The following is a 23,806-nucleotide window of genomic DNA, read 5'->3' on the forward strand; positions in this document are numbered from 1 at the left end:
TGGCTACAGGTTATCTACAAGTCTCTGCTAGGTAAAGCCCCGCCTTATCTCCGCTCCCTGGTCACCATAGCAGCACCCACCCGTAGAACGCGCTCCAGCAGGTATATCTCAATAGTCTCCCCCAAAGCCAATTCCTCCTTTGGCCGCCTTTCCTTCCAGTTCTCTGCCGCCAATGACTGGAACGAATTGCAAAAATCACTGAAGCTGGAGACTCATATCTCTCTCACCAGCTTTAAGCACCAGCTGTCAGAGCAGCTCACAGATCACTGCACCTGTACATAGCCCATCTGTAAATAGCCCATCCAACTACCTCATCCACATACTGTATTTATTTATTTATCTTGCTCCTTTGCACCCCAGTATCTCTACTTGCACATTCATCTTCTGCACATCAATCACTCCAGTGTTTAATTTGTATATTGTAATTACTTCGCCACCATGGCCTATTTATTGCCTTACCTCCCATATCTTACCTCATTTGCACACACTGTATATAGACTTTTTTCTACTGTATTATTGACTGTATGTTTGTTTATTCCATGTGTAACTCTGTGTTGTGTGTCGAACTGCTTTGCTTTTACAACTGGCCAGGTCGCAGTTGTAAATGAGAACTTGTTCTCAACTAGCCTATCTGGTTAAATAAAGGTGAAAAAAAATAATAATAATTATACTAGCACGGCAATCAGTGCCCTGCTTTGGTTGCATCGGATTTCAGTAAATGGGAATGACCACAAGGTGATGCTCCATACGTTTCTGGCTGCTGAGTTGTCACACCATGAATGATAGAGGCATCTCATGGTAAAAGGCTGTTTTAGCATGGGCAGCTTCCACCATGCTTCCGCCATTTTAAAGTAGTCAAAGTAGTCAACTAGGTGGGGATTCCTATGGGTTGTAGCCTCAATGGCACTGCCCATGCTGTCACAGATGCTATAATGGCATAGATATAAAGATGAGTCCTCTATCTCTGTGTCACACATAGCAGAACTACAGTAGACTTGATGGTCCGTGGCTAAACAACTCATGGGCAAGGTTCACCAGAACAATAAACAAATGTTCCAGTGTCCACACACACGCACACATAATGTACACATCATCATCATCTGAATGTACCAGAGCACACAGACCAACACTTATACACACACACACACACGTCATTTTGGTTTGCAAAAAACAAACACGTGACTGTGTGTAATAACAAATTATTTTTATTATACATATTTCTGATGTGGTTGTATGGCTTCATTATACATGTAAATAAGGTGGTACCGCACATAGAGATTCCTGGAGCAGCTCTGTACCCTAAACTGCAGCTGGCTCAGAGACGATGGCACAACACTGACTCTCACAATGGCTTACAATGGGGGCCAGGGGATGACACTTGCCTAACCAAAACACACATGACTCATACACTGACACGCACTCACACACCGACAAATACTGTATCCCCCACACATATATGCCATTTAGCTGACGCTTTTATCCAAAGCGACTTAGTCACGCGTGTATACATTTGACGTATACAGTCGTGGCCAAAAGTTTTGAGAATGACAAATATTGACAAATATTAATTTTCAAAGTCTGCTGCCTCAGTTTGTATGATGGCAATTTGCATATACTCCAGAATGTTATGAAGAGTGATCAGATGAATTGCAAAGTCCCTCTTTGCCATGCAACTGAACTGAATCCCCCCCAAAAAACATTTCCACTGTATTTCAGCCTTCCACAAAAGGACCAGCTGACATGTCAGTGATTCTCTCATTAACACAGGTGTGAGTGTTGACGAGGACAAGGCTGGAGATCACTCTGTCATGCTGATTGAGTTCAATTAACAGACTGGAAGCTTCAAAAGGAGGGTGGTGCTTGGAATCATTGTTCTTCCTCTGTCAACCGTGGGCTTCACAGGCAAGGATATTGCTGCCAGTAAGATTGCACCTAAATCAACCATTTATCGGATCATCAAGAACTTCAAGGAGAGCAGTTCAATTGTTGTGAAGAAGGCTTCTGGGCGCCCAAGAAAGTCCAGCAAGCGCCAAGACCGTCTCTTAAAGTTCATTCAGCCGCAGGATCGGGGCACCACCAGTACAGAGCTTGCTCAGGAATGGCAGCAGACAGGTGTGAGTGCATCTGCACGCACAGTGAGGTGAAGACTTTTGGAGGATGGCCTGGTGTCAAGAAGGGCAGCAAAGAAGCCACTTCTCTCCAGGAAAAACATCAGGGACAGACTGATATTCTGCAAAAGGTACAGGGATTGGACTGCTGAAGATTGGGGTAAAGTCATTTTCTCTGATGAATCCCCTTTCCGATTGTTTGGGGCATCCGGAAAAAAGCTTGTCCGGAGAAGACAAGGTGAGCGCTACCATCAGTCCTGTGTCATGTCAACAGTAAAGCATCCTGAGACCATTCATGTGTGGGGTTGCTTCACAGCCAAGGGACTGGGCTCACTCACAATTTTGCCTAAGAACACAGCCATGAATAAAGAATGGTACCAACACATCCTCCAAGAGCAACTTCTCCCAACCATCCAGGAACAGTTGTGACGAAAAATGCCTTTTCCAGCATGATGGAGCACCTTGCCATAAGGCAAAAGTGATAATTAAGTGGCTCGGGGAATAACACATCGATATTTTGGGTCCATGGCCAGGAAACCCCCCAGACCTTAATCTCATTGAGAACCTGCGGTAAATCCTCAAGAGGCGGGGGGACAAACAAAAACCCACAAATTCAGACAAACTCCAAGCATTGATTATGCAAGAATGGGCTGCCATCAGTCAGGATGTGGCCCAGAAGTTAATTGACAGCATGCCAGGGTGGATTGTAGAGGTCTTGAAAAAGGATCAACACTGCAAATATTCACTCTTTGCATCAACTTCTTGTAATTGTCAATAAAAGCCTTTGACACTTATGAAATTCTTGTAATTATACTTCAGTATAGCATAGTAACATCTGACAAAAATATCGTAAGACACTGAGGCAGCAGACTTTGTGAAAATTAATATTTGTGTCATTCTACAAACTTTTGGCCACGACTGTACACATACATGAGTCTAGCCCATAGCATCAGTCAGGTTCTCTGCAGACATCAACTCACCTGATGGACAACACTTGTATCATTAAAACATTACATTACTATTCTACAACCAGATCATACATCCTCCATTAGCCTGTAGTTTCTGCCTCTGCTCACTTTAAACAATACTGAGATAGTCAGTTACCCCAGCTGCTGCAGGTCTCTGAGGATAAACATGAATATGGAAATACCTTCTTTACAAAAATCTGACTTGACATGATTAAGTTAGAGTAACATTGATATAAAAAGCATGTTACAATGTTGCCTACCTTATAAATATTCATCCCATACTCCATCAGAATAATAATTGCATATTCAGTGAAAGTGTGATTCTCAATCTGCAATAACTTACTTGCACTCATGGAGGACATGGAAACAGAGAGAGGCTATAAGGCCACGTAGAGAAAGGTATTCCTGAAGAAATGTCCAGAAGAGGATGCTGCCTCTCTCTCACATCGCTAGTGAAACGTTCAGTACAACTTCCAGAAAAGAGAGGTGGAGCATCTAGTTAAATATAATGGCTACCCAACCCTTCTTCGCCCAACCTTCAAGCCCCATCCACTACATTGAAGGGCTGGCCTTGGCTTGGTGTACGAAGTGGGTGTTCTGTATTGGTAAGGAGGAGTGCAAGGATCTAGGTTGATCCAGAATCATTCATTCCCCTCTTTCAGTTCTCATGTTCCATTGACTCCATCATGTTTGGCATTGGACACAGGGATAGCTCCTACTTCCATCATTAGCTAAAAACATTTGTATAAACATTGGCGACAACAGCAATAGTAGCATAGTAACAACTGCGACAACAATGGATAATAACCCTAATAGAAAAACAGGAAGACGTCCCAGTGTGTTTCGTTTTGACAAAGCCCTTTGGATTCAGAACCCACTCTCTCATCGGCTGTCGGGAGTCTCATACTGATGATGTCACAGGTCATAGCGCAATAATCCTCCTGTTCCAAGTCTCCATTCATGTTGTCATCAGTGCACGCCTTTGATCATCCTCACCCAACATCACCACACCTCCCTCTCCCAGGTCCACCCTCACAGCATGTGGTCAGGCTGGTGGAGGGAGTATTGGAAGTAGGCAGCAGGGGGGACAGAGAGGCCAGCAAAGGGATTGAGGGAGGGGTGGACGGGCGGGGTAAGGGGGGCGGAAATGGTGGGACTATGTGTGGCGGGGGAGTAGCGGTAGCTGAGGTAGCTTGCGGAGGGCGAGGGGGAGGGGGTATAGGGGTAGCTGAGGTAGCTGGCAGAGAGCGAGGGGGAGGGGGTGTAGGGGTAGTGCTCCAGGCCAGTGGAGGTGGTGGAGGTGTAGGGGGCATAGGCTGAGCTGTAGTCCAGATATGGAGAAGTGAGGGAGGCCTGAGAGGGGCTGAGGTGGGACTGGAGCACCAGACTGGACTGGAGGAAGGCCTGGGGGTACATACACTGCTGGGCCAATCTAAAGAGACAGATGGAAAGAAAGATAGCAATACATTAGTGTTTAGTATACAGTTATACATTAGCGTGCACGCACACGCCTAACGGCACAGAGGGCTCAGCCATCGTGGAGAAAAAGGCACATACACAAAATAGACAGTTTATTTACAGTATCTGTGGATTATATACCACACCACTGTAATTACAGAGGACATACAGCACTATTGTATACCCACATTTCACATGGACTTAAGGCCACAAATAAGGACAGACCAACCTACCATGTAGGAGAGATATGCACACATCCACAATATCACTCACCACCCTTTCAAAACGCTCAACTTGACCCCCTGAGAGGACAGAAACCACCCCCCATCATAATTATCACAACCACTGTGAGTCCTTGGTGTACGATTAATTATCATAGCCATGAGAGAATGTCAGAAACCTACGCCCGCCCACACAGTATCCCACTGCTGGCTTCCCTCTGAAGCTAAGCAGGGTTGGGCCTGGTCGGTCCCTGGATGGGAGACCAGATGCTGCTGGAAAAATTAAAGCAGGAAGCACAGGGACTATGGTGGTCTGCTTGAAACATGTTGGCATTACAGACTCAGACAGGGAGAGGTTGAAAATGTCAGTTGGTCAGAGCATGCTCGGAGTACACGTCCTGGTAATCCGTCTGGCCCTGCGGCCTTGTGAATATTGACCTGTTTAAAGGTCTTACTCTCATCGGCTGCGGAGAGCGTGATCACACAGTCGTCCGGAACAGCTGATGCTCTCATGCATATTTCAGTGTTACTTGCCTTAAAGCGAGCATAGAAGTAATTTAGCTCGTCTGGTAGGCTCGTATCACTGGGCAGCTCTCGGCTGTGCATCCCTTTTCTAGTCTGTAATAGTTTGCAAGCCCTGCCACATCCGACGAGTGTGTGAGCCGGTGTAGTACGATTCGATCTTAGTTCTGTATTGACGCTTTGCCTATTCGATGGTTCGTCAGAGTTTAGCTTCTGCTTCATCTGACCACTTTTTTTATGGATCGAGTCACTGGTGGTTCCTGCTTAAATATTTGCTTGTAAGCAGGAATCAGGAGGATAGAATTATGGTCAGATTTGCCAAATGGAGGGCGAGGGAGAGCTTTGTACGCATCTCTGTGTGTGGAGTAAAGGTGGTCTAGAATAATTTCCTCTCTGGTTGCACATTTAACATGCTGATATAAGGTAAAACTGATTTAAGTTTCCCTGCATTAAAGTCCCCGGCCACCAGGTAGTGCTGCCTCTGGATGAGCGTTTTCCTGTTTGCTTATGGCGGAACACAGCTCATTGAGTGTAGTTTAAGTGCCAGCCTCGGTCTGTGGTGGTATGTAGACAGCTACGAAAAATACAGATGAAAACTCTCTAGGTAGATAGTGTGGTCTACAGCTTATCGCGAGATGCTCTACCTCAGGCGAGCAAAACATCAAGACTTCCTTAGATATCGTGCACCAGCTGTTGTTTACATTTAAATGTCCCGTTGGTAGGACCTGCTTTCAGTTCGTCCCATTTATTTTCCAGCGATTCAACATTAGCTAGCAGGACGGAAGGCAAAGGTAGATTAGCCACTCGTCACCTGATCCTCACAAGGCACCCTGATCTCCATTTCCTTCTCCAGCAAATGACGGGGTTCTGGGCCTGGTCGGGTGTCTGTAGTATCTCCCTCCCGTCTGACTCATTGAAGAAAAACTCTTAGTCTAATCTGAGGTGAGTAATCACAGTTCTGATGTCCAGAAGCTCTTTTCAGTCATAAGAGATGGTAGCAGCAACATTATGTACAAAACAAGTTACAAACACAAAAAATAAATAAATAGCATGGTTGGTTAAGAACTAATAAGAGGGCAGCCATCCCCTCCGGCACCATCATGTGTTCTCAGTTAACTTATCTGGTAAAATATTTATTTCTAATAATAGTAAACATCATAGTACACACGACAGCATCAGTATGATTCTGAGCCATTGTAATTAAAGGGTACATACAACACTGTTGTCTTCCCACAATTCACCTTGCCTTCGGCTGCCCACTTATAAACGTAACTTGCTTCAGTTCCACTGACAGCTGCAAAAATAGATCAGAGCTGTTGAGCAAGAAGTGACAGAACAAGAGGGGGCCTATAGCCAACATCTGAAATAATAACTGTCTCTGGACCAGCTTGGCCTGTCCAAATCCATGACCTTATTCTTTCTTTACCCAATAATAACCTAATAACTGAGACAGTGCTCCTAACTGCTGATCCGGAGACAAACGAGGGCTCAGAGCTGCTTACCCCAAAATACAGAGGGAGAAACAAAGTTTAATGGGTTACACGCACACACTACTAACAAAAGGACCAAAGAACAACTGCCTCACACACTGGAATTACAAGTCTCGTCCGTCCGTCTGTGTTGTGCTGCTGGCCTGCTCTGCCCTGTGCATCAGGCTGATGGATCCAATGTGACAGTGGCAATCTATGAGAGGGAGCTAGGCCTCCCCTCGCCTCCTAGCTCCCCTTGACTCACGTCCTCAGTGGCAGACACACACACAATGTGGCATACACAAATGTACAGTAAAAACACATCTACAGTAGACAATGCACAAATATACACACATACACGTACAGTAAACGTTTTCACAACCCTACACATACAGATGCAGGAGAGAGGGAGGGCAGCAAGACAGGATTGATTGGTGCAGCAGGCAGTGTGGGTGTACAGTATTCACAAACAGACCCATGAGAGCAGAACAACCTGACTGAGCTCTCCACTCCCTCTCTCCTACTGTCCATTTCAACTAGCCAAGGCTGTAGTGAGTGGGAGAGAGAGAGAGAAAGAGGGAAGGCAGAAGGATGGAGAGATAGCAAGAAGAGGTGAAGGATCACCCATCATATCTATCATGCCTTAGGATGCTGCAGCTTTTAATAGTTCTGGTGACACAAAAGGTCATGCGTTGGGAGGTGGGAGTCAGGGAGAGGGAGAGAGGGCAGTGAATGACTGACACGGCATTGGACACTCATCTTTCGAGCAGTCCTAGCTTTGGCATAGTATTAGCCAACCAAGATACCCCTGTATACTGTATGTAAAGAGTTCCATCAAGCACACATAATATGTGAATCAGGATCCTTGTAAAATAATACCACACAATGGGAGATGTGTGCATGATCAGATGTTTGTAAATGTCAATGCCTTTCAGAGGAGTTGTGATAATTAGATTTTTAGAATTGGCTATTTTAGTGGTGAGCTTCGTCTAATTTGGTCGCTGGGAAGCAGAAAAAAACACCTTAGGGAAAACAGTTTGGTTTGTCCCCAATACCCAACAGAGGGGATGGAAGAGGGTTAGAGGATATAAAGGGTAAAATACAGGCAGAGAGAGAGAAGAGAGAGCGAAAAAGCAAGAAAGAGAAAGTAAGGGAGGAAAAGGTAAGGGAATGAGGAGACTGTAAAGAGAGAAAGAGTGGGAGGATGATAGGATGTTTACCAGCGAGGCTCAGTTTGAGTCATTCTAACACTGCCAAATCAGCAAAGGACAACTCTACTTTCAATGCACACACACCCCCACACAGCCCTCACATCCTGTCCTGTCTGTTCCCCCAAACAGGTGTGTGCAGTGACTGATCCCCCCCCCCCCCCCCCCCCATCTCTGTGTTTCAACAGGAAACACACCCCAGCCCTGTAAACACCACACCTGCCCGGCCTCCTACTTCAAAAAAAGAACAGAATTTTAATAAAGTGCTAAATCTCACTTCTGTCAGCACCCTGCCAGCTAGCTGGAACAGAGGGTGCCTCAGGGGCGCTAGAGACAGAGAGAGGGCAGCCACGGGCACTGGACCACATCCTGAACTCCCACATGACATGCGCACAAACACAGACACACCCCTCTTTACGGCCACTCCTAGCATTAATACTTAGTCCCCTCTTCACTTAAACACCTGACAAACAGACACACAGGACCATATGTAAACCCCAGGCCAGGAAAGCCCCTGGAGAAGCTGAGCATGGCTTAAGAAGGAGGAACTCCCCACAGGAGGAGTATGACAGTATTAGTTGAGATAATGGTGCTTACTTACTGCCAGAATTATGAGTTTGGGTGTGTTTTTTGGGTGTGTGTTTTGACAGGGTAGTCAAGGCTTCATGAATATAGATCAATCTCTTTTTTACATTTTAGTCATTTAGCAGATGTTCTTTTCCAGAGCGACACAGTAGTGAGTGCATACATTTTCATACTGGTCACCCATGGGAATCGAACCCAAAACCCTGGCAGTGCAAGTGCCATGCTCAACCAACTGAGTGACAAGTTGAACATTCTATACCTAGTGACTTCCACAGAAGATGAAGAAAGAGCAAGTCATTTTCATTGTGGTGGCAGACAGACAGTGATATTATCATGATCAAACCCAGTAGAGGAGATGGAGAACCTGTGCTTTAATTTCCATTGGTTCTCTGAAGGAGAACTGCCATCATTCATTCAAAGGCTCATCTGGGTCAGCCTCAATTCCCTTATCACTCAATATATCATTCAATAATTGAGGACTGGCGGCTGCAATATTAATAGCCCTGTGAGGCATGGGGGTTTGAAGGGCCTATCACAATCTCGGATACTGATCTAGTCTACAGAACACACAGCCCAACCAGACCGGCCTCACAGAATAGGAAAATGGTCATTTAGCCTAATATAGTATAGCACTCATCAGGAGACATGGACAGCTCTGGTCATCTCACTTCTGACCAATCAGATGTCAGAAATGTTTTGTTTCTGGGTTAAACAGAGTGAGTTAGCAGGCTTCAGTTGCGAAGTAGATCACTGCAATAACTTTGGTACTGAATATTCAGAACCAGACTGACACTGATCGGCATGAGAGTGAGTTGCTTGAAACAGGGTTTCAACAGGGAGTATGTGTCAACAGTGCTCTTCCTCACATAAACGCAAGCACAAACAAACACAGAGAGAAAGAGAGAGAGAGAGGTATGAAGCAAAGAGAGAGAGAGGTATGAAGCAAAGAGAGAGAGAGAGGGATATGAAGCAAAGAGAGAGAGAGGGATATGAAGCAAAGAGAGAGAGAGGGATATGAAGCAAAGAGAGAGAGAGGGATATGAAGCAAAGAGAGAAAGAGGGATATGAAGCAAAGAGAGAGAGAGGTATGAAGCAAAGAGAGAGAGAGAGAGGGAAAGAGAGAGAGAGGGAAAGAGAGAAAGGGGGAGAAAGAAAGAAAGAGAAAGAAAGAAAGAAAGAAAGAAAGAGGGGGAGAAAGAACAAAAGAAAGATGAAGGAAAGATACGGAGGAGGAGAGAAAGAGAGAAAGAAAGAGAGAAAGAAAGAAATAAAGAAAGAAAGCGAGAAAGAAAGAAAGAAAGAAAAAAGATACAGAGGGGGGAGAGAAAGAGAGAGAGAAAGATATGAAGGAAAGATAAAGAGGGGGGGGGGGGGTGGCAGAGAAAGAGAAAGAGAGCGATAAGCAGGCTAAGAATATCCCCATGTCCAAATGTAGCCATGTTAGGAAACAGCAGCAGGCCAGCCAGTTAAGTGAAGCAGGCAGGAATCTGGGTATTCTCACTGACATCATGTAACTGACAGTAGCACAGCTGGCTGAGGGAAGGGTCATTCTCAGACTGCACGAGACGGTTAGCTACAACAAAGGGATGAACACACAACTAGACAGACAAAGATTAGCCTCGGAAGCCCAGGCATCTCACGTTAGACACAGATAGACAGAAAGAGGGACAGACAGGTGACCAGAAGGAGAAATAGTCAACAGAAAATACTGTGTATGGCATTCGTGACAGAGGAGATGGGAGGAAGAGATGAAGAAAACAGATAAGGGAAAGTAATGACAGACAGTGAGACACTGAGTGTGTTCAAGCGGTAAGCTTAAAGCAGACTGTAGACAAAAGTCGGTGAGTGAAGTCGGGGGAGGTGCATCTGCGACAGCCGAAAGTGGGACACTGTAGTGGTTTTAAACAGCAAGGCTCAGATCAACATGGCAGGTAGCCTAGCTGTTAGAGCATTGGGCCAGTAACCGAAAAGTCGATTGTTTCAAGTCCCGAGTCGAGGTGAAAAAAATCTGTCGATAGGACAAATATAATAATCCCCCACCAAATGATTATAACATAGCTAGCTGCTATTGTATACAAATGTTTTTTTGTATAAATGTATAAATAAACTTCTCTCTACCCCCATATCACACACTCACAAACATAATATGTATACAATTAATTGATTAGAGGTCTCAAATATCACTTGTATGCCCTGAAACTTTAGAATCGTGGAAAAGTTGGTTCCTGTTTTAGTTACATCTTTGAGTGGGTCAAACAAAAACACCCTAATGATTGGTTGACAAATAGTGCCTCCCACAAGGGAGGTGATGCCTGCATGGTGCAGTTGGTGAGAAGCAACTGCAGCAACTTCATCAAAAACTGTATGACATTTGATCACAAGTCAGACAATTTTTATAATCATAATGCAACACACTTTAAATGGTGGTGACCAACGATGGTCACCGACTTGACCAAATGTATCTGCTCGAACGTGTCCATTGGTTGCTCCTTACCCATACTGCCTCTGGATCAGGGCGGGGTGGACATGCTGCACTCTGATGGAGAAACCTGAGAGAGAACAGATAAAACATGTCAGGGTCAGAGACCATCAGATACTGAAGAGAGAGAAGACAGCTAGGGATATCTGAGCTAAAGACAGGACAGACAGACAGAGCCTGCATAGTGGACAGAGTGTTCCTGGAGGAAGAGTTCCTACCACTCTTACTTTTCATCTCTCTGTCCCTCCTTCCCTCGGTAAGTTGAACAGACTTTGGCATTTTTTAAACAAGTGAAACAGTGAATCCACAGGGACACATGAGAAACAACACACATGCGCTGACACATTCTCTCTATATAGACACATCTTATGGGTTTTAATCAAATCAACTTTATGCACTGAGCTTGTCTGATGCTTTAAGCACACTGTTAAATTAAATAACTAAGACACACAAATTGCTAGAGGGAGTATGACCGCAATTGATTTGATTGTGCTCAGACTTGCTGCTCCATGTTAAAAAAATGACAGTGAGTGACTGACTAGCACCCGTTGTTTCTGACTGAAAAGTCACGTTACCAAAATCCCTCATTTGCTTAGGATAAACATTCCCTATTCCCTCAAACCTTGCTCTCTTTACGTACACATGTATGCATCGCATGCACGTGACCAATAGGGCCTGACTTATTGCATATCCTAATCACATCAATAAATTGGTTATAACAAACTCAATGCATGTGACAGCAAAATAGATGTTACAAATAAACTCGAAACGGGGGAATTTTTACTGGTTGCTTAGGAGGTAAAGGGGAAGTCGGATGTGTGGAATAAATTTGACTAGTTGTTGAAAATACTGGAGATCAAGAAAGTTAAGGAACAAGCTCTGCTTTCATATTATGTGTGCCAAGCAGGTGCTGTTAGATTACAATATAATTTTTATGACCGTTTGGAACAATGTAAACAACACTGAATAAACTATAAGCGTACCAGAGAGTTTATTGTAATGTTTTTTTTGTAAAGCCTTTAAAAAAATGTTTTTTACATTTAACTAAGCAAGTCACTTATTTACAATGGTGGCCTACAGGGGAACAGTGGGTTAACTGACTTGTTCAGGGGCAGAACGACAAATTTTTACCTTGTCAGCTCGGGGATTTGATCCAGCAACCTTTCGGTTACTGGCCCAACGCTCTAACCACCAGGCTACACCTGTCACCTCCAAATTAATTATAGCAAAGACTAAAAACAGTCACATTCATTTGTGAATGTAATTTCTGAAATGAAACAGTTTATTTATTTATTCAAGGGTCGCTTTATTTTAAAACGAAAATGCTTGATTGCATTTCATATCAACGAATGAATGATTGATTGATACAGTAGCCAATATAAGTATTGAAATGTAGGCCTAAGTAAGTTATGGTATTAAGACTAAACAGGATGTCCTCTTTGGCCTACACCTCAGTGGTGGTTACACAAGGCTGCTATACTAAGCCTACTAATGATAACATTAGTTATTATTATGATTATAATAATAACAATAGTATAATAACACAGATATCAAGAACAATTAGGGTTATTATTATTATAAATATAATTTTTCTGAAAATGTGGAAGTGTAAACACTAAATAAATTATAAGTAATACCAGAGACGATGTTCTAACAAAAAAAAGTGTAAAGCCTTTATTATGAAGGTGAAAAACATTTTCATAAATTCTGCAATTTATCTGACATGTGGTTGCCTGAGGCTTGGCGCTCACAGAATCAGTAGGCTATTAAACAAACACTCAAACAGTAGCAGGATCTGTCTTATTTCTGTAGATATGGATGATTTATAAAGCCAGGCACATTTAACAGTTAGGCTGTTGATTACAGACCTAATTAAGATGGGTTTTCCTCTCTCCTCACTTTTCTTAGACAATTAAGGCCAGGGCTGTTCTCATCTAACGCCGCTGCTGCCTCCGCCACATTGTTCTCAACAACCAATATGCTGCTTAACTTTGCTCTTATGCACATAGCAACATGGTCTAGGAAAAGGCGTGAATTCTCTCTCTCTCTCTCTCTGAGTAAGAGGAGACTCCTCTCTCTCCTTCCTTCTATCCCTGCCTCCCTCCCTCTCAATCCCCTCCTTTTTTCTCACTAACACTTAATGTTCCTGTAACTCTTCACACAAACACAAACACACCCACACCCTTTGGTCATTCTCTCCGGGTGTGTTTATCATGACTCCCTGGGTGAGGGGAGTCACACAGAACAAGGAAGAGACAGATCTGTTTATTTCTTCCTCTCTCATAAACAACCTCTCCCTATTTTCTCTCTCCCTCTTTCCACATCTCACTCTCACAGACACACAACAAAATACCAAGCTGACATACAGTACACTGAGGGCCCACGTTGACTCCAATGCCTCCCACAGTTGTTTCAAGTTGGCTGGATGTCTTTTGGGTTGGGGACCATTTTTGATACACACAGGAAACTGTTTAGTGTGAAAAACCCAGCTGCATTGCAGTTCTTGGTACACTCAAACCGGTGCGCCTGGCACCTACCACCATACCCCATTCAAAGGTACTTAAATATTTTGTCTTGCCCATTCACCCTCTGAATGGCAAACAGACAATCCATGGCTCAATTATCTCAAGGCTTAAAAATCCTTCTTTAAACTTCTACACTGAATTTAAGTGGATTTAACAAGTGACATCAATAAGGGATCATAGCTTTCACCTGTATTCAACTGGTCCATATGTCATGGAAAGAGCAGGAGTTCAAAATAGTTTGTACACTCATCATATCACATCAACTGCATGCTTGACGTGTAACAAAGCAACAACAACCCAACATCGAGATACAGTATACTACAGTTGTCGCTACTGTGGGTCGGTCACACATATGCTACATCTAAAATGTCACCCTATTCTCTTTACAGTAGTGCAGTACTTTTGAGCCCAACATTTTCCCATAGACTCCACAGAGTGACAGATGGTTTGGTGTATGTGTGTAGTCTGAAGGGGCACAGATGTAGGCTGGTGGTTCACACTGTGCCTGACCACATCAAATGTGTGTTGTTGTACCATATAATGTAGAGGAATGTAGCTATAATAGTCGTCAGCTGAGAGTGTGTATGCACGTGCCATCTGCTCACATGTTTGCGTAGTGTGTGTGTCTGTGTCTGTGTATGCGTGGGGTTGGTCTCTGTGTGTGTGCACGCATGACTCACCCGTCTGTGGGCTGGGGGGCTTGGCTCCCAGGTAGGCAAGGTTGACGTTAGCCTTCCTACCGTCGACGATGGGGTTGGGGTCTTTACATGCCCGTTCTGCCGCCTCCCTGTCCATCATAGTCACCTGACAGGAAGAGGAAGGAACACACAGGTTTACAATTCAGGAAGTGACCAATATCGATTTTATAAAATACTTATCCCTTAACTTGTATCTCACCAATAAATTCCTGTATTCCCTATTATGTTTGAGCACTAGTCCTGGATCCATATAGATATAAAGTTCCTGTGTGCTTTTAACAATGTGTGACATTATGACCTAGCATACTGACCTATCACAGGAAATGGTGGGTGTCTGGGTGTGCAGGGAGGGGTTCTTTCAATTATATTATTATTTTACTAACAACGGGATGCTAAATAAGAGCCATCACCAACATGGTACATCAAAACACACACATTCAGTGTCTTTCTCGCACACACACACCTGTGACCGCATCTATTACAATATATATTACATTATTAGTAATAATAATAATAATACAATTAATTTGTATAGCGCTTTTCATTACAGAGTTCTCAAAGCTCTACTGAGAAAAACATTATGTATATACAATAAAGACGACATACATTTAGAATCAAGGCAGGTAAAATAGCAAGTGGGTTAGGTGCTAAATATATTGAACAAAAATGTAAACACATGTAAAGTGTTGGTCCCATGTTTCATGAGTTGAAATAAAAGATTGCAGAAATGTTCCATACGTACAAAAAGCTAATTTCTCGCCAATTTTGTACAAAAATGTGTTTACATCCCTGTTAGTGAGCATTTCTCCTTTGCCAGGATAATCCATCCACCTGACAGGTGTGGCATATCAAGAAGCTGATTAAACAGCGTGATCATTACACAGGTGCACCTTGTGCTTGAGATAATAAAAAGCCACTCTAAAAATGTGAAATTTGAGGGAGCGTGCAATTGGCAAGCTGACTGTAGGAATGTCCACCAGAGCTATCAAATGTTCATTTCAGCACCCCTGCCCAGTCATGTGAAATCCATAGATTAGGGCCTTTATTTCAAAGTGACTAATTTCCTTATTTAAACTGTATGTAACTCAATAAAATCTTTGAAATTGTTGCATTTATATTTTTTTCCAGTATACATTTTAGATTGCGACTAGGACTATGAAAAATACATTCTGCAGAAGTGAATTTTAAGTCCCGTTTTAAAGGTTCTGAGTGATGGAGAGGCTCTCAGATGGTCAGGGAGAGCATTCCATAGGGGCAAGGGAGCAGAAGGCTCGGAATGCCATAGTTCTGAGACATGTCTTGAGGACTTGAAGCAGTAGAGTGGCAGGAGCAGAGATTGCAAAGTGGCTCGCTGAATGAGATGAGGTCACTGATGTTGAGTTAGGCCAGGATCTTGGTGATGTGGTCTGACCTCTTGGTCCTGATCAGGACCCTGGCAGCACTTTTCTGGATTAGTTGGAGGCTATCTAGTGATTTGGCTGGGAGGCCCCAAAACAGCGCATGGCCAAAGATTAAGGCATGGATGAGTTTCTCTGCATCTGGCTGGGAAAGTGATGGTATGACCTGGGCAAAGGTTTTAAGATGGCAACATTATGTTTTGCATATTTGTTTGATGTGGGCATCGAAGGACAGAGAAAGATTAAACTTGACTCCTAGGATGGAGATGACAGAGGACAAGCGGATGGCCTGGCTGCTGATTGTATGGCAGATGTTTCCAGCACTGATGACCTGCTTGGGTGTCCAAATAAGCATAGCCTCAGTCTTGCTACTCTTCAACTGGAGGAAGTTCTCTTTCATCCATTCCCTGATGTCCTCTAGACAGCTGCTGAGTTTTGCTAGGGCAGGGATGGTTGTTAATGTAAACCTGGGTATCGTCAGCGTGAGGGAGGGTATCGTCAGGGAGCATGTAAATTAAAAACAGGATAGGCCCCAGCACTGACCTCTGTGGAACACCAGATGTGACTGCAGACTCCTCCAATCTGGCCTCTCCAATAGGGATGTAATACTTCCTATTGGAGAGGTAGGAGGAGAACCAGTTTAGAGCTGTTCCAGAGACAGCAGTGTGTTCTCTGAAACGCTGCAGGAGGATGAAGTGTTCTACGGTGTCAAAAGCAGCACTGAGATCTAAGAGGAGAAGGATGCTGGGAGATCCTGAATCAGCAGTCATTGGAAACTTTAACCAGAGATGTTTCTGTGCTATGCAAGGGCCGGAAGCCAGACTGGAAAACCTTGTACAACTGATGACAGATGTGATTGAAGCTTTAGCAGTCTTATGGCTTGGGGGTAGCAGCTGTTCAGGGTCCTGTTGGTTCCAGACTTGGTGCACCGGTAGCGCATGCTGTGCGGTAGCAGAGACAACAGTCTATGACTTGGGTGGCTGGAGTCTTTGACAATTTTTAGGGCCTTCCTCTGACACCGCCTGGTATAGAGGTCCTGGATGGCAGGAAGCTTGGCCCCAGTGATGTACTGGGCCGTACGCACTACCCTTTGTAGTGCCTTGCGGTCAGCTGCCAAGCAGTTGCCATAACAAGCGGTGGTGCAGCCAGTCAAGATGCTCTCATGGTGCAGCTGTAGAACTTTGAGGATCTGAGGGCCCATGTCGAATCTTTTCAGCCTCCAGAGGGAGAAGAGGCATTGTCGTGCCCTCTTCACGACTGTGTTGGTGTGTGTGGACCATGATAATTCCTTAGTGATGTGGACACCGAGGAACTTGAAGCTCTTGAATACAAAACCTGGGGGGCTCATGGTTCTCACCCCCTTCCATAGACTTACACCGTAATTATGAGTTTCTGACAACTTCCGGAGGCCATCCTCCAACCTATCAGAGCTCTAGCAGCATGAACTTACATGTTGTCCACCCAATCAAAGGATCAGAGAATTAATCTAGTACTGAAAGCATAAGCTACAGCTATAGCTAGCACTGCCCTGCATAAAATGTGGTGAGTAGTTGACTCAGAGAAAGACAATAGTTGAATAGTTTTGAACAAACTAATTTCTTTAAAAATGAAGGAGAAGCAAGAGAGACAGCTAGCTATATTTTTATTAAAAAAAGGTCAGTTTCACTTAGCTAGCAAATGCAGCTAGCTAGTTTAGCCTACTCAAATACCCAGCTCAAACAGAGAGGGATGCTATGTTAGCTAGCTGGCTATGGCTATCCAACACTGGAACTCTTCCATGTCAAGGTAAGCTTTTGGTTTTATAAATGTATTGCCACCAGGGTCCGTCGGTGTAACTGCTAAACTGCTTGCTGACTGTACTGCATGATTGTAGTGGGTTTACTAACGTGCTAGTTCAAGTAGCTATGTTGACTTTGACATTAGCTAATATGGTGACAATGATGTAGGCTGTGTGTAGCGGTGAGAAGTTATGATGTGAAGGTTTGTCTTGGAAAGGTTATTTCGCCTGGTCACAGACAGCTGATGTGTTGTGCACTGAAGTACACAAGCAAAAAAAAAGAGAGAGGAGAGCGCAGAGATGCGAGAAGGAATTATACAACCAGCAAAATTATCATGTTGTTTGTATGTGGCTACTATGAAAGTGAACTGTGTTTGTGTGTGATCAGGGGCGTATTTACATATTTACGTATTTAAATTGGTGCCCCCTGTATGGTAATTTGACCATGATAACACGTTTAGATAGCTGGCCGCTAAACTAACTTAGCAATCTACAAAATGTTAGCTGACATGGGCTTATTGACTGACTATCAGTGACTGACATTACAAGATAAAAACTGCTGATGCACAACCAAACTTTTTGTTTTTGGGGGAGGGGTGGGATTGATCCGAGGGCCTTTAAAAAGGGGGGTGGGGGGGCGGCCAGTTGCCCATCCATGTTTTAGACAGTCCAGCAAGTTAAGGAAGTCAGCAGCCATAGAGCACATGGGTGAGTCAACAGTCTCCCAAAATTACAATGTTGGAGAGAGTGGGGCATAAAGAGATTATTAGTTCAGAAAACTCAGAGCTAAAAAGAGGTTGTTATCTTAGGGGGGTGGTAAACAAGAATAACAGTGATAGGATTTGGTTGTTTACATTTAAGAGCAAAGTACTCAAGACTGAAACTCAGCAGCAGCCAGTGGGTTTAAAATAAAGCAGTCTGTATAAAACAGCAAGGCCTCCACCGTGGCTGTGCCCCTTTTCAATGTATTTGTATTCAGGCAGAGCTGATTCATTAAGATGGTAAGTTTACCTCGCTGTGTCATGTTTCAGTGAGGCAGATCTTGTCAAAGTCATTATCAGAGATAAACTTATACAGAAGAGGAGACTTTGTTAATCAGGATTGCAGAGTGTAAAACATGTTGAGTCATTGGTGGAAACAGTGTCATTACATTGGTACATTGGTCATTACATTGGTTGGTCTCCTGCGCTCTGTATTGAATGTATATGTCTTGGAGTGGGTGACATCATTTACCTGAGGGTCAGCCTGCAGAACTGGCAAGTGAGTGTACACAATAGATTAACTTGCTGATCAGTTTCCTACTGCCTCATCGTCCTCATGCTTTCCAGAAGATCCCGTATTGCATAAGGCTGTTCTTGAGCTCCTTGCACAAGGTTGTTTTAATCTGTTCAAAATGTCTGAGGAATCCTTGTGTCTAGTGGAGGAAAGTTGCTGCCATTTCTTCATCTTTGGTCCAGCCTTCGGCCCAGGAGAGATGAGAGGAAGGTCTAGGCTGGTGTTCGAATCCAAACACTTAGCTAGTTGATTGGAGAAGTAGGCTACTATCTTTTGTAGTTGGATGTTTTTTGGTTAAGATAACTAGGTTTTTGTATTCAGTACTTGATTAGCTTTAAAAAAATTAAATAAAAAGTTGATAGTTATAATGCACATAAAAAAACACTTAAAACAAATAACTATAGATACATTCACAGGAGTAAACTATCAAGGCTGCCACTGGGCGCAATGGCAACCATTACAGTAAGAGTAGTCACAAACTGCTAATAAATTAGGTGAGGTGAACTGAAACATGATATTAGTAACAAAGTCAAGTCGCCAAACAGTATAAGGCATTGATGTCACTGCATTATTCTTTTGCTTTTATTTCACGGCACCAAACTATGGGGGTCTATGCTAACAGTGGCTGTAATGTAGATAGGTTGATTGAGACTGCTGGGGGAATTAGACTGCTATGGGAAGTCAGGGGTGAAATGGGCAGACTGTACAGGTTGGGCCAGAGACAGAACACACGCTGGTTGGCTGGCTAAACTCATCAAAATGTGTATGAACAGGGAGGCAGGGAAAATATGCATTGCTTTAACTCCCCTCATCACTCTCGTCTGTCTTCTAATCTGTCTCTCTCACTGACCCTCTCCCTCCCCCCCTCTCATTACCACACACAGCTTGGCAGAGGGGGGGTGGTGTGTGTGGAAGTCAAAATAGAACTGCAGCCTTATCTCAGAGCACCAACTGACATGTCACACCTCTGTGACCAGGGGGGACTGCATTCTGCTGACACACAACCTCCCCCAGAGGGAGGGAGAGAAAGGGAGGAGGGGAAACAGAGGGAGATAGGAAGGAAAAGGGGGAGAGATCCTTCAGGCCCAGTAACTGATGCATTTGCGGCATTAGTTCTCTCCTCAGCCATTCTGTTTTGAACTGAGTAAATACACTTTCATGCCTATGAATGCAAAATATTTCAGGGCAAATAAAAGCCTTCCGCTTGACCATCTCACATTCTTTCAGCTCTTATTATGCATATACATATATTTGCTGTTGTTAGTGTGTGTGTGTGTGTGTGTGTGTATAGATAGAGAGACAGAATGGGTGTTTGGAAGGGGGTTGTTGTTCAGGACTGGGAGATAATTGATGTTATGCTTTTTAAGGAATAATCTACTCATGCTAAAACATGTGACTGCAAAACCACACACACTTGTTAGTTGAACAAAGTGTCAGTGTTACACCAAATTAAGACCCATGCTCTTTGCTTTGCGGATTACATGAGCACAGAAATGTCAGCAGCACATGTACATTCAGGACACAAAGGTTAGAAAATAAAAATGTAAAGGAAACGTAGTGGTTACAGTAAAGTGTAGGATATGTGCAGTGGGCCCAGCCTACCTGGTAAAACTGCAACTGTTGCCTCGCTTTTTTTATGGGCTCAATTCAAGGTGTTTGGGTAAGAATTACAGTGGCCGTATTCAGGGTGGCTAATAGGTTCTGAAAGTATTCTGTGGTAGATAATGAAATGTGTGTAGGTCTTTTAATGCACTTTCATCATTGTTTACAATGCAATAAGTTTGTTAATAGGCTTTTTGTAATATAAAAAGTGGCAACAAAATCAAATGTGTTACGAAAGTAATACGAGTTAATCTACTTTCGCCTACAGTATATCACCGAGTTGACACAAAAGGGAACAAAATAACTGACACATCGCCAGGCAGTCTGTCGCACGTCTCACACATTTCAGTACCTTACCCTCACCCCTTCCTGTACAATACCAAAGAACATGGCATGGGCGGAAAACAACAAGTCACCCATTCAAGCGCTCTGTCCTGTCAAAAGAAAGGTTATGCCGAATTTGGAGGTATTGCACAGTGTCTTGTTAGCTGAAGTAGACTACACTTACAAATCCGTATCCTCGGGATTTCCCGGTTTGTCTGTCCGTTATCACAACCGCCTCGTCAATATCCCCGAACATCTCGAAGTATTTTCGAAGGGATGCATCGTTGGTATGATAAGGTAAACCGCCGACAAATATCTTAGTGAAAGTAGTGTCTTTCTGAATAGTGGGATGCATTGTCTCCAGACCTGTTAACAAATTGATGATAAAGCGTTGATCCACTAGTGAGTTCGAATGGAAAACCTAAACGGTCTATGGGGGAAAACACAAATCAAAGTTCTCAACAACTAAATGGGCGTTCGATAGATGGAAGCTTTAAATGCGCATTGGTTTTTCTCAAGCGCCCAGTCTGTATCGATGCAAAATGACGTCCTTATTCCATGCGTTGAATTATATCCAAGCAGCGCTATCGTTGTAACAGGCTGGATTTAAGTCTATTCTTTACAGGTGTCTTGCCTACTCCTTCGGAATATCTCAGGTAGGGGGTGGCGGGGGAAGTATTTTCTAGGCGAGTTTCAAACACGCCCACTCTCATTTTGGCCAATACATAAGCGGAGCGTCCTAGGTTTAGCGACACCCCCTGTCAACGTTTGTTTTGAAGTGTCTGCCCTAGATCTGAGGCTGGTTTATTCATAGTTGATGAGTTGCTGACCATAAAACATCACATTCACTTTCCATTTTTAAGGGCCACAACAAGCGCAAAAGTCTTGTTTCGAGACAGCGCACATGAAAGGGTCAATAGGGCATAGGGGTGAGAGGAAATTGATGTGGTTAAAGACAAAAGCGCGGGGTGACCAATCACAGGAAAACCTGAAGATGAAAGGTTGTAATGTTGAGGTGACCGTGTATTCGTCTCACTCTCTTTGTGCAAAGGGCATGTGGAGGCAAACTCATGAATCAATCATTCTTACCTTCAGTAGGTCTACTAAACAATGGGGCAAAGCAAGGCAGAGGGGCTCACATTTAGTTGGTTCATTATGTTTTTAATTTCAGAGCGATAGAATTTTGGTTTGCATTCTGACTCTCATATGCATGCTTCCAAACCGAAACAGTTTGGGAGAGTTTGTGCATATACTGTACAGTGCATTCGGGAAAGTATTCAGACCCCTTGACTTTATCCACATTTTGTTACGTTACAGCCTAATTCTAAAATGTATTTTTTTTTTGCCACCTCGTCAATCTACACACAATACCCCATAATGACAAAGCAAAAATAGTTTTTTTGAATTTTTTGCAAATATATATATATTAAAAAAAATGAAATATCACCTTTACATAAGTATTCAGATCCTTTACTTAGTACTTTGTTTGAAGCACCTTTGGCAGCGATTACAGCCTTGAGTCTTCTTTGCTAAGATGCTACAAGCTTGGCACACCTGTATTTGGGGAGTTTCTCCCATTCTTCTCTGCAGATCCTCTCAAGCTCTGTCAGGTTGGATGGGGAGCGTCACTGGACAGGTATTTTCAGGTTTCTCCAGAGATCGGCTTCAAGTCCGGGCTCAAGGACATTCAGAGACTTGTCCCGAAGCCACTCCTGTGTTGTCTTGGCTGTGTGCTTAGGGTCCTTGTCCTGTTGGAAGGTGAACCTTCGCCCCAGTCTGAGGTTCTGAGCGCTCTGGAGCAGGTTTTCATCAAGGATTTCTCTGTACTTTTCTCCGTTCATCTTTCCCTCGATCCTGACTTGTCTCCCAGTTCCTGCCGCTGAAAAACATCCCCACCGCATGATGCTGCCACCACCATGCTTCACCATAGGGATGGTGCCAGGTTTCCTCCAGACATGACACTTGGCATTCAGGACAAAGTGTTCAATCTTGGTTTCATCAGACCAGAGAATCTTGTTTCTCAGGGTGTGCGAGTCCTTTAGGTGCCTTTTGGCAAACTCCAAACGGGCTGTCATGTGCCTTTTACTGAGGAGTGGCTTCCGTCTGGCCACTCTACAATAAAGGCCTGATTTGGTGGCGTGCTGCAGAGATGGTTGTCCTTCTGGAAGGTTCTCCCATCTCCACAGAAAAACTATGGTGCTCTGTCAGAGTGACCATCGGGTTCTTGGCCACCTCCTCTCCTCTGATTGCTCAGTTTCGCCGGGCGGCCAGCTCTGGGAAGAGTCTTGGTGGTTCCAAATTTCTTCCAAATAAGGATGATGGAGGCCACTGTGTTCTTGGGGACCTTCAATGCTGCAGACATGTTTTGTACCCTTCCCCCAGATCTGTGCCTCGACACAATCCTGTCTCGGAGATCTACGTACAATTCCTTCGACCTCATGGCTTTGTTTTTGCTCTGACATGCACTGTCAACTGTGGGACCTTATAAAGACAGGTGTTGTCTTTCCAAATTTTGTCCAATCAACTGAATTTACCAAAGTTGGACTTCAATCAAGTTGTACAAATATCTCAAGGATGATCAATGGAAACAGGTTGCACCGGAGCACAATTTCAAGTCTCATAGCAAAGGGTCTGAATATTTATGTAAATAAGGTATTTCTGTTTTTAATTTTTAATACATTTGTTAAAATAAAATAAAACAGTTTTTGCTTTGTCATTATGGGGTATTGTGCGACTGAGGGGAAAAAATTTATTTAATCAATTTTAGAAAAAGGCTAATGTAACAAAATGTGGACAAGGGGAAGGGGTGTGAATACTTTCTGAATTCACTGTATTATGACAGCCTTTTGTGATGTTTAAGTGTCTTCGTTTTGGACTTAAGTTAAGTTTTTTTGTGCTGTTCTGGCACACACTTTTTTCTGGAGGCAAGCCAAAGTTAGGAGACAAAGTCTACGCCCCTTCGTTGCTGATTGGTCAACAGTACAGATTCAGAAGCAAGCCGATCCCACACTCCAAATGACCTCAGTGTTGCCACCTCTCCAGCCTACTGTACCCTCCACCTTCCTCTCAAAACCTCATACAACCCCCACCCCCCCAATCAAAGAACCCCTCACCTCCTCTCTCATCCTCTCACCTCTGGCTCCTAGTTCACGCAGACCCCCAGTCTCCAGACATCATTTGTACCCAGATG

The 23,806-nt window shown here is 43.8% G+C and overlaps 1 protein-coding gene across 1 annotated transcript; it reads right to left on the reverse strand.

Moving 5' to 3' along the window:
• Nucleotides 1–1,187: 1,187 nt before the first annotated feature.
• LOC129861178 (RNA-binding protein 38-like) lies at nucleotides 1,188–23,671 on the reverse strand. Its single transcript, XM_055932361.1, has 4 exons — nucleotides 20,801–23,671; nucleotides 14,224–14,347; nucleotides 11,034–11,088; nucleotides 1,188–4,508 (listed from the first exon to the last, which is right to left on the reverse strand). Exons 1-4 carry the CDS (start codon nucleotides 20,969–20,971, stop codon nucleotides 4,109–4,111), a joined length of 750 nt encoding a protein of 249 aa, XP_055788336.1. The 5' UTR covers nucleotides 20,972–23,671; the 3' UTR covers nucleotides 1,188–4,108.
• Between the last annotated feature and the right edge of the window lie 135 nt (nucleotides 23,672–23,806).

The sequence above is a fragment of the Salvelinus fontinalis genome, chromosome 8, assembly GCF_029448725.1.
Source record: "Salvelinus fontinalis isolate EN_2023a chromosome 8, ASM2944872v1, whole genome shotgun sequence".
Classification (NCBI taxonomy): domain Eukaryota; kingdom Metazoa; phylum Chordata; class Actinopteri; order Salmoniformes; family Salmonidae; genus Salvelinus; species Salvelinus fontinalis.